Source organism: Prionailurus bengalensis, chromosome E3 (assembly GCF_016509475.1).
Source record: "Prionailurus bengalensis isolate Pbe53 chromosome E3, Fcat_Pben_1.1_paternal_pri, whole genome shotgun sequence".
NCBI classification, from domain to species: Eukaryota; Metazoa; Chordata; class Mammalia; order Carnivora; family Felidae; genus Prionailurus; species Prionailurus bengalensis.
This window is the reverse complement of record NC_057357.1, coordinates 38,116,267-38,129,344: the sequence shown is the minus strand read 5'-3', so window position 1 is coordinate 38,129,344 and position 13,078 is coordinate 38,116,267. Positions and strand designations below refer to the sequence as shown.

General features: G+C 57.7%; 1 protein-coding gene across 1 annotated transcript in view; it reads right to left on the bottom strand.

The window, feature by feature from the left end:
- Nucleotides 1-1,700: 1,700 nt before the first annotated feature.
- The window catches only part of LOC122471728 (coronin-7), a 57,126-nt gene continuing 45,748 nt past the window's right edge, over nt 1,701-13,078 (bottom strand). Inside the window, exons 10-28 of the mRNA XM_043560688.1 lie at nt 9,758-9,812; nt 9,324-9,381; nt 9,060-9,205; nt 8,885-8,977; nt 8,597-8,728; nt 8,017-8,143; nt 7,625-7,800; nt 7,004-7,112; nt 6,809-6,895; nt 6,587-6,729; nt 6,405-6,509; nt 6,240-6,325; nt 5,353-5,494; nt 5,169-5,258; nt 4,220-4,336; nt 3,575-3,710; nt 3,056-3,147; nt 2,440-2,526; nt 1,701-2,327 (exon numbers count right to left, since the gene is read on the bottom strand). Of these exons, the coding sequence (XP_043416623.1) occupies nt 2,322-2,327; nt 2,440-2,526; nt 3,056-3,147; nt 3,575-3,710; nt 4,220-4,336; nt 5,169-5,258; nt 5,353-5,494; nt 6,240-6,325; nt 6,405-6,509; nt 6,587-6,729; nt 6,809-6,895; nt 7,004-7,112; nt 7,625-7,800; nt 8,017-8,143; nt 8,597-8,728; nt 8,885-8,977; nt 9,060-9,205; nt 9,324-9,381; nt 9,758-9,812 (1,987 nt within the window). The 3' untranslated portion in view covers nt 1,701-2,321. The remainder of the gene's footprint in view (nt 2,328-2,439; nt 2,527-3,055; nt 3,148-3,574; nt 3,711-4,219; nt 4,337-5,168; nt 5,259-5,352; nt 5,495-6,239; nt 6,326-6,404; nt 6,510-6,586; nt 6,730-6,808; nt 6,896-7,003; nt 7,113-7,624; nt 7,801-8,016; nt 8,144-8,596; nt 8,729-8,884; nt 8,978-9,059; nt 9,206-9,323; nt 9,382-9,757; nt 9,813-13,078) is intronic.

Below are 13,078 nucleotides of genomic sequence, written 5' to 3'. Positions count from 1 at the left end.
TTACCCGCTGTGCCAGATGCCACAGAATAAATACATCTGTCAAATGCAGAGCAATTTCTTCCCTTGATTTTGCCAAAATATTTGGTACTAAAAGATATGCAATAAACATACCCCCCCACGATCATAAGGAGTAGGATGCCAAAGTCTCACAAATATATAAGAAAACAGGAAACTTCAAAATAAGTTTCACGCTAGGGTCCCTCTACTCTGGGAAGGACCTCTCACTGGCCCCTCCTTCAAGTTCTTGCTCAAGTGTCATCTTCTCAACAAGGCCCACCCCGATCCCTACCAACGCTGAACCTTGTCCTGCATTGTTTTATAGTAACAGCTTTATTGAAATAAAATCCACACACCATCCAATTCACCATTTTAAAGTGCACAATTCAGTGCTTTTCAGTATAGTCACAGAGTTGTGCAACCATCACCACAAGGACACCACAACATTTTCATCAACCCCTCAAAAAAATTCCTGCGCATTAGCAACCAATACCCCTGCCCCATCCCCCTGCGCCTGGCCACCACTAATCTTTGTTCCGTCCCTATGGATTTGTCTGTTCTGAACATCTCCTGGAAAGAGAATCCAACTACATGTGGCTTTTTGTGTCTAACTTAAACTACCATTCTTGGTCCCCTCTATTTTTTTTCCTGGAAGTTCTTAATCATCTTTAAATAATTTTTTTTTTTTTAATTTTTGAGACAGAGAGAGAGAGAGAGAGAGAGAGAGAACAGGAGTGGGAGAGGGGCAGAGAGGGAGACACAGAATCCCAAGCAGGTTTCAGGCTCTGAGCTGGCAGCACAGAGCTGGCCTTGAGGCTTGAACTCAGCAACTGTGAGATCACAACCTGAGCTGAAGTCAGCCGGTTAACCGATTGAGCCACCCAGGCATAATTCATGTACTTTATGTTTATTGTTTATAACTTGTTCCTGCAACTAGAATGTGGATCCCTGGTGGGCAGGACTTTTCTCTTTTCCCCACTCTTGAACTTCAGCACCCAGAAGGGTGGCTGGCACATGGAAGGTATCCAACACATGGTTGTTCAATGAACGTTAAGTCAGACTGCCTTGTGCTATGTCCCGGACCACTGCCCTTTCCTTTCCTCCAACTCTTCAAATTCTTTCTTCCCTCAGTGCTGTGGCCACCTGACTTTCGTCTGAAACATTCTCATGGCTCTGTGGCTCACTGACCTTCAGGTCTCAGCTCTCAGCATAAAGGTCACCTCTCAGACTGAACACCCTGCTTCGTCTGTATCTCTGCTGCTCTGTTTCACATAATTTGTCTTCCTTATGTATATATTTGTGGTTGAGTAATCTCTATGCGCAACATGGGGCTCAAACACGCAACCCCGAGGTTAAGAGTCGCACACTTTACCAACTACACCAGCCAGGTGCCCCTAATTTGTCTTCTTTATGTCTCTCTTCATAGTTTGCTTACTTGCACACAGTCTGGCTCCCCTGCACAGGAGGACAATGACAAGTGCCTTGAGAGGCCTGGTCTCTCCTGTCCCTTACCGTATCTACCATCCAGACCACTGTTGGGTATCTATGTGTTGGGTGAATGAACCAACTCATAGCAGCTGAAAAGGCCTGAGGAGCAAAGTGAGGCCTGGAACAAGGGGGAACCCAGGGCCAAACCGCCTTCACCCATACTCCTGTCCCCGAACTCTCGCAGTCAGCAAGAGACCACAGCAGCACAAGAGGTAGCCAGCTCAGAAAAGTTTAATTGCTGAAAACATCCAGGGTATATTCAGGCCAGTCCCTGAGGGGCTCACACCCCGCCCTTAACTGGGCCATCAGCTCCGTGATGTCCCCCTTCTCCTGGTTTCAAACCTGGGGAGGAGGGCAACTGGTCCCTGGCCCATGAGGCTGGTGCTGTGCCAAACGGCCTGGCAGGGGGCCAGCCCCCAAGGCTCTTACCTGGAAGTGGGGACAGCAGGCAAGATGGGATGTTGCCCGTGCTAAGTGAAGGTGCTGGGCAAAGCCAGCCCAGGCTGGGACCAGCCCAGGGACGTCTACTAACCCCTCAGCACTCCCAGCCCACCGCGCTCCCATGCCCCTGGCTCCACATGCTAGCAGGCAGCTGAGGAGAAGCAGCCAGTCCCAGGGAAAGCAGAGGTGCAGACAATCCATGGGAGTTGCAGCGGGACCTAGAGGCCTTGGAAGTGCCCAAGGCCCAAAGGAAGTCAGGGCTTTGGGGAGGAGGTGTGCCAGGGCCACGAGGCATCTTCCAGTTTGAGGGGGAGACCGGAGGTGCGCAGCGGGCACATCAGGTGGTTCTGGGAGGTGGCGGCAGCAGGTGAGGCCAGAGGTGGCTGGTGGGCAGTCTAGTCCTGGGGAGATAAACCAAGTCGGAGGGAGTTGAGAGGTCTGAGAAGGGGGGTGTCTCAGGCTGCAGGGTGAGGGACGGACGGAGGGGATGCGAGGGCCCTCTCATCTACTCACCCACTCGTCCTCGTCCACACCTTCAAAGGAGTCCTGAGGGAGCGGGTCCTCGCGGTTCCCCAGCTTTGCCACCATGGCACTGAGCAGCTAGAAGAGTGGACAGAAGAAGAGGTGGCAAGGGAATAGAATAGGACCGCTACCCCCAGGAACATAGGCCTTCACAGTTTGAACCCGGTCAAGGGTGTGAAAGAGCCATGCTCATCAGAGCCCTGACAAAGGGGATGGTTTTCACAAAAAAATACACTTCGACCAATATTAGGGAGCCAGAGACAGACTCTGTGCCATGCAGCACTGGAGTCTGCACACTGGCTCAGATGCTCAAATGTGCACCAGGGCCCCAAATGCACTTGGGTCCCAAACCCTTGGCTCTGTTTGGGATGGGCCAGGCCAGAGGGGGGCCTCCTTCTGCCCTTCCCTGGATTCCTGAGTCCCGTGCCCCATGGGTCCACTTCAGGGCTCTGGAAGGTCTCCCCCAGTAAGCTGCCCAATCGAGAGAGGTGTGTGACCCTGGCTCCTGTCCCAGCCTGGGTCGGAGAGACAACCGAAGGGCAGTCATTAGGTACGGCCAGGACTCTGTGTGGGCCATACTGGTCAACCCCCTCCCCTGCCTACCTACCTCTTCCTTCTTTTGCTCATCTGACTTCTCTTCCAGGTACAGTGCTGAGGACGGGGCCCGACGGGCAGGGGCTTCACGGGGTGCCTGGCTCACTGGGGTAGGGCAGGGACAGGCATCAGACATCAGAGAATCCCCTCGGTGAGGACTCCTTGCCCAACCCTTTGGTACCATTCCCTAGGGAATCCTGTGGCGGAGACCCCAGAGAGGGTAATAACAGCTGCCCCATCCTCTGCTCACAAGGCTGCCGTGGGCACCATGTAGCGTATGTGTGCACATCAGGGGTGGGAACTGTGATGGAAACACAAACCCTGGGCCCTGCCCTCGAAAGGCTCAGAGTATGAGCCTGGAAATGCAAACACCCCATCCTTGGAAACATCAGAGGTTTCTGTGTGACAGGGAGATGGGGGGGGTGGGTGGGAATCTTGGACTTGACCTTTCGACCCCTTCTCCAGCCCTCCCCCCCCCCCACCACTCACTTCCCTGCTTCCTACTTGCCACCCCCCCAGCTCCTCAGCCTACCTGGGGTCATGCCAGGGGGCTGTAGGCTGATCAGCCGGGGCTGCCCATTAGCACCTCCCAGCCAGGCCTTCGCACTGAGCACCGGCTCCCAGCTCATGGCCGTGTCTGGGAACACATCATCCTGGAAGAACTCTTTCTGTAGGGAAGAACAAAGGGGCTACCCTGGGGCACCTACCAGAGGCCCAAGGTGCATCAGCATCCCTTCGGAAGGGGGTAAGGTAAGATCCGGGGCCCACTCTGGGGTTTCTGCCAGTTTCAGAATCTCAGCAGAATAAGGGAACAGGCACCCCAAAGAGCAGTGAGTGGGATAGTTTGGTGACAGGGCCAGTCGGGCCCCAAAGCCCCTTTTATGGGGACTGGTGGGGGTGGGGAGGTGCCTGGGTGCCTCAGTCAGTTAAGTGTCCGACTTCAGCTCAGGTCATGATCTCACGGTTCATGAGTTCAAGCCCTGCGTTGGACTCTGTGCTGACAGCTTAGAGCCTGGAGCCTGCTTTGAATTCTGTGACTCTCTCTCTCTCTGTCCCTCCCCTGCTCATGTATTCTCTCTCTCTCCAAAAATAAATATATGCATATAAAGATTAAAAGAAAAATTACAGGTACTGGGAAGGAGGACTAGGTGTTGGGGTGTCAGGCTCCCAACCTCACCCTGACTCGCGGTAGACGGAAGGCAACGGGCTCCAGGGAGGTCTGGCGAAGCCGCAGGCATCGGGCAAACTCTACTTCCTGGACGTCACACTCTGTCTTGGGCAAGAGGACGAAACCCTGGAGAGCAGGGGGATCTGAGTGGACACCTGCACCCCCACAGACTGCCAACACCCCTACTTAGGACCACCAGAACCAAGGCCCATCCCTGAATGGGAGCATGCTAGCAGATGCTTAACAACTAGCTCTCTGGAGGGGCGCCTGGGGGGCTCAGTCAGTAAGCTTCCAACTCTTGATCTCGGCTCAGGTCACAATCTCACAGTTCATTGGTTCGAGCCCTGGCATCGGGCTCTGAGCACACAGTGCGGGGCCTGCTTAGGATTCTCTCTCTGCCCCTCTCCCACTCACACACACACGCACACACTCTCTCTCTCTTTCAAAATAAATAAAAAACATTTTTAAAAAATCTTTAACAAGTAGCTCTCTGGAGGAAAAATGCCGTTTTGTAGCTCTGACTAGCCTATTTCCATGTTGTAAGAACCCACCATGGTGATTTCTCACCACCAACATGACTTGTTGAATGCAGAATGGGGAACACATGTGTGGTAGCAGCATCTAGTCTATCCACTGGCAGAGCCCACAGGTGTAAGTAGCCTCGACGGCACAAAAAAACCATAAAATCAGGTAAAATAACTAAGAAGTGATACATTGAATGTTTACTGCCCAGGTTTTCAATGTAATTTACTTGTAGGTTCATATAACTTAAGGTTTTATAGTTTAATTTCTAATAACGGTGGAGTTTAACAACCAGCTCCTGACAGCTGCTGGGCACACCCTGGCCCAGTGACCTGCTGATCCGACAGGCCCCTGCACTTCCCCATCTGGCCAGGAGAGGGCAGGGGAGCCCTGTGTCGCACCCACCAGGAGGACCAGTGAGGGTGCACAGGCTCACCTTGTGGGGGTCAGGCGATGTGAAGCTATTGCACTCCAGGAAGAAAGGAGCCTCTGGGAGCAGCTCGTATAGGAACACACGGGTGTCGCCCTGGGTGGGTGGCAAGAGTGAGGCAGCCAGCTAAAGTTGCCTTTCTCCCCACCTTTCACCTGCCCACCACCCCCGCCTGCACGCTCCAGCCCACCTTGCCCGTGAGTAGCACCAGGCTGGTGTCCGGGTCATAGCTGGGAAGCAGGGTTGAGGGAGCCACATCCAGCCCCAGCACTGCCAAAGGGCCACCGGCCACAGCCTTGGCGGGGTACAGGAGTAGCTGGCGCTCACTTCGGCTGCAAGGGAGACCCCAGGAGCAGAAGCAGGTCCTTAGAGCTGCAGGGACCTGAGTCAGGGAAAGGACTCTAGCAAGGACCCTGATCCTGTCAGGCTTCGACACCTGAGGAGTGCCTCTGTCCCTTCTCTTTCCTGATCCAGTTCTCAGAACTACTGTCTCCGGTCTCCTGCAACAGTGGCCTAACCTGCTGGCCTCATCCCCTACTAATGCTCCCTCTGCTGTTCTCCAATCCTCCACCAGCATGGGTCTCGTGGCCACTGTGGCCTGCTGTCTGTACTTCTCTCCCCATATTCTGCTTGTCATTCTCTGCTCCAGCCAGGCTGGTCAGCCTCCTAGCCTTTCCACCCACACTTGAATGCCCTCTCCTCTGGATTTCTGGCTACTAGCTCCTTTGTGACTCAGTTCAGATGACATCTACCTTAGGAGGCCCTCCCTGATCCCTCTTCCAATGTGCCAAATATTCTCCCTCGGGCCTCTCCACTAGGCTTGGTTGTTTCATGCTTTTCACCCGGTCCATGCCAGGCATGGGCTCCAGGCAGTAGGTATGGCTCTCATCCCTCTGGGTCTCCCTCCCTCCCATCCATCCACTAACCTACCCACCAACCCATCCATCCATCCATGCACCCAATAAGTGAGTAGCAGGAACAGCTTCTGGTGTCTAACACGTGTATGCGTGTCTGGGGAAAAAGGACACAATTAGCTGCTTAAGTCTGGGTGTGGGGATGGTAGTCCTGAGTCCTCACCTGTCAAAGCCGGACACCAGCAGACAGTGACCGTCACACACCCAGACAACGCGGGCTCCACGGGCCCCCTCAGGCCCTGGGCCTTCCTGTTGGGATACAGCACATGAGGGCCAGCAGCGGACACTCAGTCAGGTCTGAAGGCTGTCCTCATTGCCTCTTGCTCACCTGCAGGGGCTCAGGGCCACCCCGGGGCTCATAGACCCGCAGGTGCCCATCCTTGCAGACAGTGGCCAGATGCTGTCCGTCGGGACTCCAGGCCAGGCCGAAGATCTGGAGGCAGATGTGGATGGATGTGAGAGGCGGCCTCTCAGCCTGTGGCTGGGCGCCTGCTCCCACAGATGTCCTACCTGGTCCCGATGGCCCTGCAGCCTCAGCCGCTCAGCTCTGGCCTTAAGGTCCCAGATCCGAATGGTCAGGTCATAGGAAGAGGAGGCCAGCACGTCGGCTGCCAGCGGGTGGAAGCGCAGAGAGTAGATCTTCTCTGTGTGGCCTGGGGGTGAGGCAGGGAGTAATGCTGAGTTCCTCAGGAGCCACTGCCTGTCTCCCAGCCCCACCCTGGCCCACCTGACCTGTGAGCACGGCCTCAGGTGTCGTGAGCACCTCCTCCAGGCCCTCTGGGGGCACCCGCCACAGTCGGATCCTGGCATCCTCCCCACCTGAAGAGAGTGCTGGCTCATCACTGCTGTGCCCAAGACCTCTGGGCTCCCCCTACCCTCATTCACACCCCTGGGCCCTCCCTTGAGCCTAGCGCCGAGCCTCCTTACCCACAGCGAGGCGGTAGGGGTCAAAGGGGTCCCAGGCCAGATCAGTCACAGCTGCGCCATTCTGCATTGTGGGCAGTGCTGTGTCGGGCAGGCGGCCAGGCTTCCGCAGCTGTGGGAGGTAACCCCACCCGCAGGCCCATCAGTAACAGGCAGGAGAGCTCGGTCCCCAGGGTCTGCAGGGCAAGCAGCACGCCTGGGCCCCCCACCTTCTGCAGCTGATGCCCCACTGCCGGGTGGCCCAAGCTCTCTGCCTCAGCCGCCTTGTGCTCTGAGCCCCAAGCGCCAACTTTGTGTCCCAGAAAGCGAGGGGGACAGCGTGGAGTGGTGGAAAGAGCTCAGGCTTGGGGCTCAGGCAGCCTGGGTTCGAATCCCAGCTCCACCACTTACACAGCTGTGTGACCTGACAGGTCACTAAGCCTCTCTGTGCCTCACTGCTTTCATCCATCTGTAAAATGGGGATAAGAGTGGTATCCCCGCAGGACAGCTGGGAAGATCAAAGGGGATGCTGGCAGGTGCTTGGCACATAGTTTGTGCTCAGAGAGTATGAGCTGGTGTGGGTACCCAATGCCCTTAACTTCTTGCAGGGCCCTGGGAGGGCACCACGTGAGTGGGGTCTCTCACCTCCAGCACAGCCACCTGCCCGCCACTGCTGAGCAAGGGCACAGCCACACGAAGCCGGTTGGCACAGAACCCATCGCTCTCGCCAGGCGTGGTGAGGTTGAGCCCCTTGAGGTTGGTGATGTGGCTGTCTCGGTGCAGGACGGTGCCCTGAGCATGGCGGAACTTGGAACTGGGGCCTGGCAGGCGGCAGGGATGGAGCCACATGAGAATGCCCTGCCCAGCGGCCTGCCTGTTCACATCACAGCAGGATGGTGCACGACCTGTGCCCAGGCCTCCAGAGAACATCCAGGCTGCCCGCTTACTGCAGACTTACTCCATCCCACAAGGACAAGTGACCCCACCAGGAGGGGAGCAGATGTAGCCTGGGTTAGCTCCTGCCCTGATGCACTTACCCAGCAGGCTCTGTAGGGATCTCTGGCTGGGGCTGGTGCCGATACCACTGGTGCTAGAGAGCGAGGGCCCCAGGCTGGAGGGTGTGGAGGGGGAGGTCAGCGAGCTGAGAGGGGAAGAGAAGCCCTCCTGGGGGAGAAACACCTTGGGTCAGCCAGCAGGCCCCCAGTTTCTTGGCCAGAGAGAAAGGGGCACTGGGGTCATCACTCTGGGCCCCACCTCCCAGGCTATGGGACATGCAGGGCAAGCTAAACTTCAGACGGTGGGGACAGTGGGTGGCAGCTGCCAACTCCTGGCTTGGTAGGAGAACAGGCAGGCCCCGTATGGTTAACATCTGCCAGTACTTCAAGAGAAACCAGAAACCTAGATTTTTCTGTGAAAGTCTGGCTTTTTAAGGGTTTGCTCAATTTGGAGAACAGCATGAAGTTCTTTGTGCTTCACATGTTTCTGTCTCTGTTATGCTTGATGATGACTACAAAAGGCTCAGAGACCCTCAGGCAGGCGAACACACTTGGCAGCTTTGACTTAGGCACCATGATGGTGGCAGGATGGAGAGGAAAGGAAGACCGCCCTGGCACTCACGCTGGGATCCGCATCACCCGCAGGAGTGTCTGCAGGCTGGGCCTGGTCCGGGGAGGGCTCCGCAGGGGGCACCAGGCAGGAAGTGAAGCTGAGGTGGGGCCGCCGAGCTGGGTGGAGGCTAACCTTCTGCACCTGAGGGAAGAACGTGGTGTCCCAGGCAGGGGATAGGGACAAGGAGGGAGACACAGGGCAGCTGAGTTCATACAGCTGGACTGTGGGGTCGTGCGTGGGGCAGGTGGAGGCTGGGAGTGGCCAGCCAAGCTGGAGGGCAAGGGTGAGGGCCCCTACCTGCTGGTTGCTCCCCACCCACCAGGCATGGGGGTCGGAGGCAGGGATGCAGCCTGCGGTGTCCGGGAACAGGTCCTCATGGAACTCCACAGCCTGTTGGCAGATGGGGACGTACGTGGCCAGTCAGGTCTAGGCCCCCTAGACCTTCCCAGCCCCTCACCCAGGTCCCCCTCACCTTGCGAGGCACGTGGTAGCTGATAGGCACGATGGCTGTGTCGCTCAGCTGCAGGACACGGAGCACTTCACAGCCCATGACAGCCAGCGCCCGCCGGGGCACAAGAGCCGCGCCCCTCAGCACACTCTCAAGGAGGCACTGCATCACTGTGGGGGACAGCATGGGAAGACAGGTGGGGAGATGCAGGGGTGGGGAGCATGGGAAGAGAGTCAGGGAGGTAGGGGAGGGAAGGCAGGGGGACGGGGAGGAGGGAACAGGGCTTACCTGGGCTCAGCGCTGGCTGCTGCGGGGTCACCTCGTAGCAATACAACTGACTATCACCCTGAAAGGAGCCCAGACTGAGCGCCACTCGCCACCCGCGCCCTGGTGGCCTCGCATGTGCTCCAGATCAGACACCGGCTCCCACCCCCGCGCTCTGGGCTGAGTTCCTCGGTAGACTTCACTGCACACAGAGTAAGAACAGGGCGGCTTCGGGGCTTACAGAACGCCCGCTGTGAGCTAACACTGCTTGATTGTTGGCCTTGTCCACAAAGCTGACATTCTTGGGAATTACGGTCACGCCAACCTGAAGGCCACTCAGCCTGGCAGAGGTGGAGGGCATCCTGCTATCTCCCAGCAGGCCAGCTAGGTCGAAGGTTGGGGCCTGGCCTGGCCACCCTGGGGGCTGATGTGGGTGGGCACTCCAGCTTCTCACTTACCTTTCCTGCCAGGACCAGGAGCCCGGTGTCTGGGTCCAGGAGGGGCATCAGAGACCTAAGAGAGAGGGCTGGTAGGCAGGATGTGGCCAGCCACTGTGCCTGAGGGGCGGCTGGGGGGGGGGGTGGCCTCATGACCCCAGACAGGGGCTCAGGCCACACACCCCACTGGCTAGGATTGAGACGGTCCCTCTAGCTGCATATAGCCTGTCCCGGCTACTCTTCTCTCCTTGTGCTGACTACAGGCCAAGCACATCCCCATGTCCGAGACCTTCCTGCCCTGCCCACCCTCCATCTGCCCACCCTTTTCATCCCAGGACTTGTATGGACCCTGGGCATAAGGGAGCAGGCCCCTCTTTCCACACCTCAGTCCCAAGCTCCATCCCTGGCTCACCACATACGTTCTGTCTCTGGTCCCACCTTGGCCAACCTGGGCATCAGGCCAGAGTTCCCAGGGAAGAGGAGTAGGCGTGCTAGAACCGGGGACTACCTACACCCTGCCCAGTGCAGTTGGCCTGAGCGCACCAGGCCTGCGCAAAGGTTTGGGGGCCACCTCCTCAGTTATCCCAGGCTCCTGATGACATCTTAGAGACTCAGAACCTCCCTTGGCATGACTTCGAGCCCCTGTGCCCAAGCCTAAGCCAGGGGCTGGGAGCAGGGCCTCCTTCACCACAGTGCATCCCTGCTGTCCCCACTCTGTTCCTGAGGTGGGGCTCTGCGTGGGGGGGGGCAGTGGCTGGGAATATACACCCCAGCGTCCCTGCCACTTTGTGGCCAATGGGCTGTCACTGTCCAAGAGAACTCTGACAGGTGCCTTCATCCATTTGTTTCTTCTCTTGGTTTTAGTTTCATGTCCCTGGACCCGAAGGCCTGGACTCTCACTCCAATGCTGCCACTCACCCTCAGACAGAGCCCCTTCCTCATCACGGTTCCAGTGGTCAGAGGTCACCAGCTGTGGCAGCTGCATCCAACCCTCACCCAGGCAACAAAGCTCCCCCACCCCACCCGTCTGTCCCCTTCTGGCCAGCTGCCCACCCCCCCTCCCCACCCTGCTGGGAGCCACAGAGTGGGCTGGGAAACTGGGTGGGGCCGTGGGTGTCTCCACGGCTTCCTGGAGTGCTTTGGGCTGGCCACCTGTGAGTAACAAGGGCTCTAATTACCTTGAGCCGGTAGGGTGAGCTGGGCTCAGAACTGTCTTTCTTGACCTGGTCTATTGCCTTCTCTGTGGGGGAGCAGGTGGGCAGGGGGACAAGGTGGGTGTGTGACCTAGGATGGCCCTCCATGCTGATGCTGGCTCCAGTGGGGATGGAAGCAAGTCCCTTCAGCAGCCCCAACAAGACTTTCATTCATTCACTCACTCATCCATTCCCATTCATTCCCTTGTCAAATTATCCATGCCCAGCCCTTGGCTCAGCCTGCAGGTGTGACCAGAAGTGAGTGCAAAAGACCCCACCTCTGTCCTCAAGTAGCTCACAGCTTGGCCTGAGAGGCAGATGCAGCTCCCTCTCCCCCCCAACACACAAAACACGTGAAGGCAAAGTTCCCTGAGGACAGCCAGCAGGGAGCCGGGATACCAGACCCTGGCCACAGGGGAGGGGGGTGTTCCTTATGCCCCAAAGGGTAAGGAGGAATCAACCAAGCGGGGAGGGTTCCAAGTAGAAAGAGCAGCATGTGCAAAGGCCCTGCAGGTGTGGTAGGCAGATGCACGGTCTTCATGGTGTGAGGAACAGGGCAAAGGACGATGTGGCTGATGGCTTGGGCAGTGATGGTGAGGGGCTGAGCCTCAAGATGGGGTGAGTTGGGGCCAGACAGAACGCGGCCTAAGGAGGGGAATCCCCACCTGAGGAGGGGAATCTTGCCTCCCTCCAATGGACAAGCAACAAGAAGCTGATGGCATGTCTCAAGCGAAGGGGGACAGGACAGAGACCACCACGTGGAGATGGACAGGAGAGGGCAGAAATGAGAATGATGGGCTCCAGGCACCGTCAGAGAGCAGGCACCCTGCCCCTGTCACCTTAGCAGGAACTGGGGAACGGGCCTGTGAGTGGCACAGACGGCTCATCCGTGCTCCACACCGATCTCCTCGAGATGCTCCATCTGGCCTCCCTGCACCCTCACCCCGTCAGCCCCAACGGCCGGCCCACTGACTCAGGTGCTGGGGGGCGCGGGGGCAGGAAGTCAAGGAGGGCAGGGCTGGCTCCCCCAACAGGTCAGGCCAGTCTTCCTTGCCTCAGGCAGAGCCATCCACGGGCACAGGGCAGGAAATGGGGTCATGGCACCCAGCCCCAAGGGTTGGCCAACAGCTGGCACGGGCCTGACCCCTGGCCTTGTGAAGAGATCCAAGCCAGGTCTGGGTCTGGAATGCAGAACATAGTTCCGGCCTGGCAGAGGGCCACCAAAGGTGGTAAGAGCTGGCACCTCTCCCGCTGTCACGGTATGGGGCAGGGCTGGCATCTGGGCTGGCCACTGGAAAGGGCTCTGGCCCAGGTCCAGGGGTCTGCCCCAGACCCAAAGTCATAGAAGGTCTACAGCCTAGAGTGGGCCCCTACTTCCAGGCCCAAGTCCCAGAAGATGCAGATACCAGGTCACATGAGGGAGAGGTTGGTGCCTAATAATCTCATCAGCTTTCCTAATATTCCTGCAATTAGCACAGGAAGTACTGCCTGCCAGGAAAAGCTGCTTTAAGAGTTCTCCGGCTCTCCCTGGCAGCGCATCTCTCCCCTTCAGACCCACCAACCTAGATATCCTGGCATCACCACTGGTCCAAAGTAGTCCAGATCTCCTGGATCTTCCTGTGTCACCCAGGCTGGGCAGCCGAGACCCCCTTGGGCCAAGCCTAGCCCCACACTCCCTTAGAACCAGGTTCTAAGCGGGGCAAGGGGAGGGGTACCTTGATGCCATATGAGGGGAGAATGGAAAAACTGGGGAGGGGGTCTCCTGGAAGCTGCCTGTGAACCTCTGCGTGAGTAGTAGCATGGCATGTGTAAGCCCAGGCCCAGCACTGGGGTAAGGGATGCACCCTTTAGGCAGGTGTGTGGGCTCTCTCCATCAGCAACAACCAGACAGGGAGGTGAGAAGCTTGGGGGCCTGTCACAAAGTCCTGTTCCTTAGGGAGGGTTAGGTTGCAGCACCACCCCCCAGGGGCATCTGTGGACCCTCCTGAGGGCTCTAGGGAACACAGGGCCATCTCACTGAAGCCACACAGTACCCACTGCAAACTCAAATGCTTCAGGAATGTGAGCGGGTGGAGTGCTCCTGGTGGAAGACACCTGGGAGTTGTGGGGACAGGGGTGGCCAGTGAGCCTCGGCTTCCATCAGAGGGGG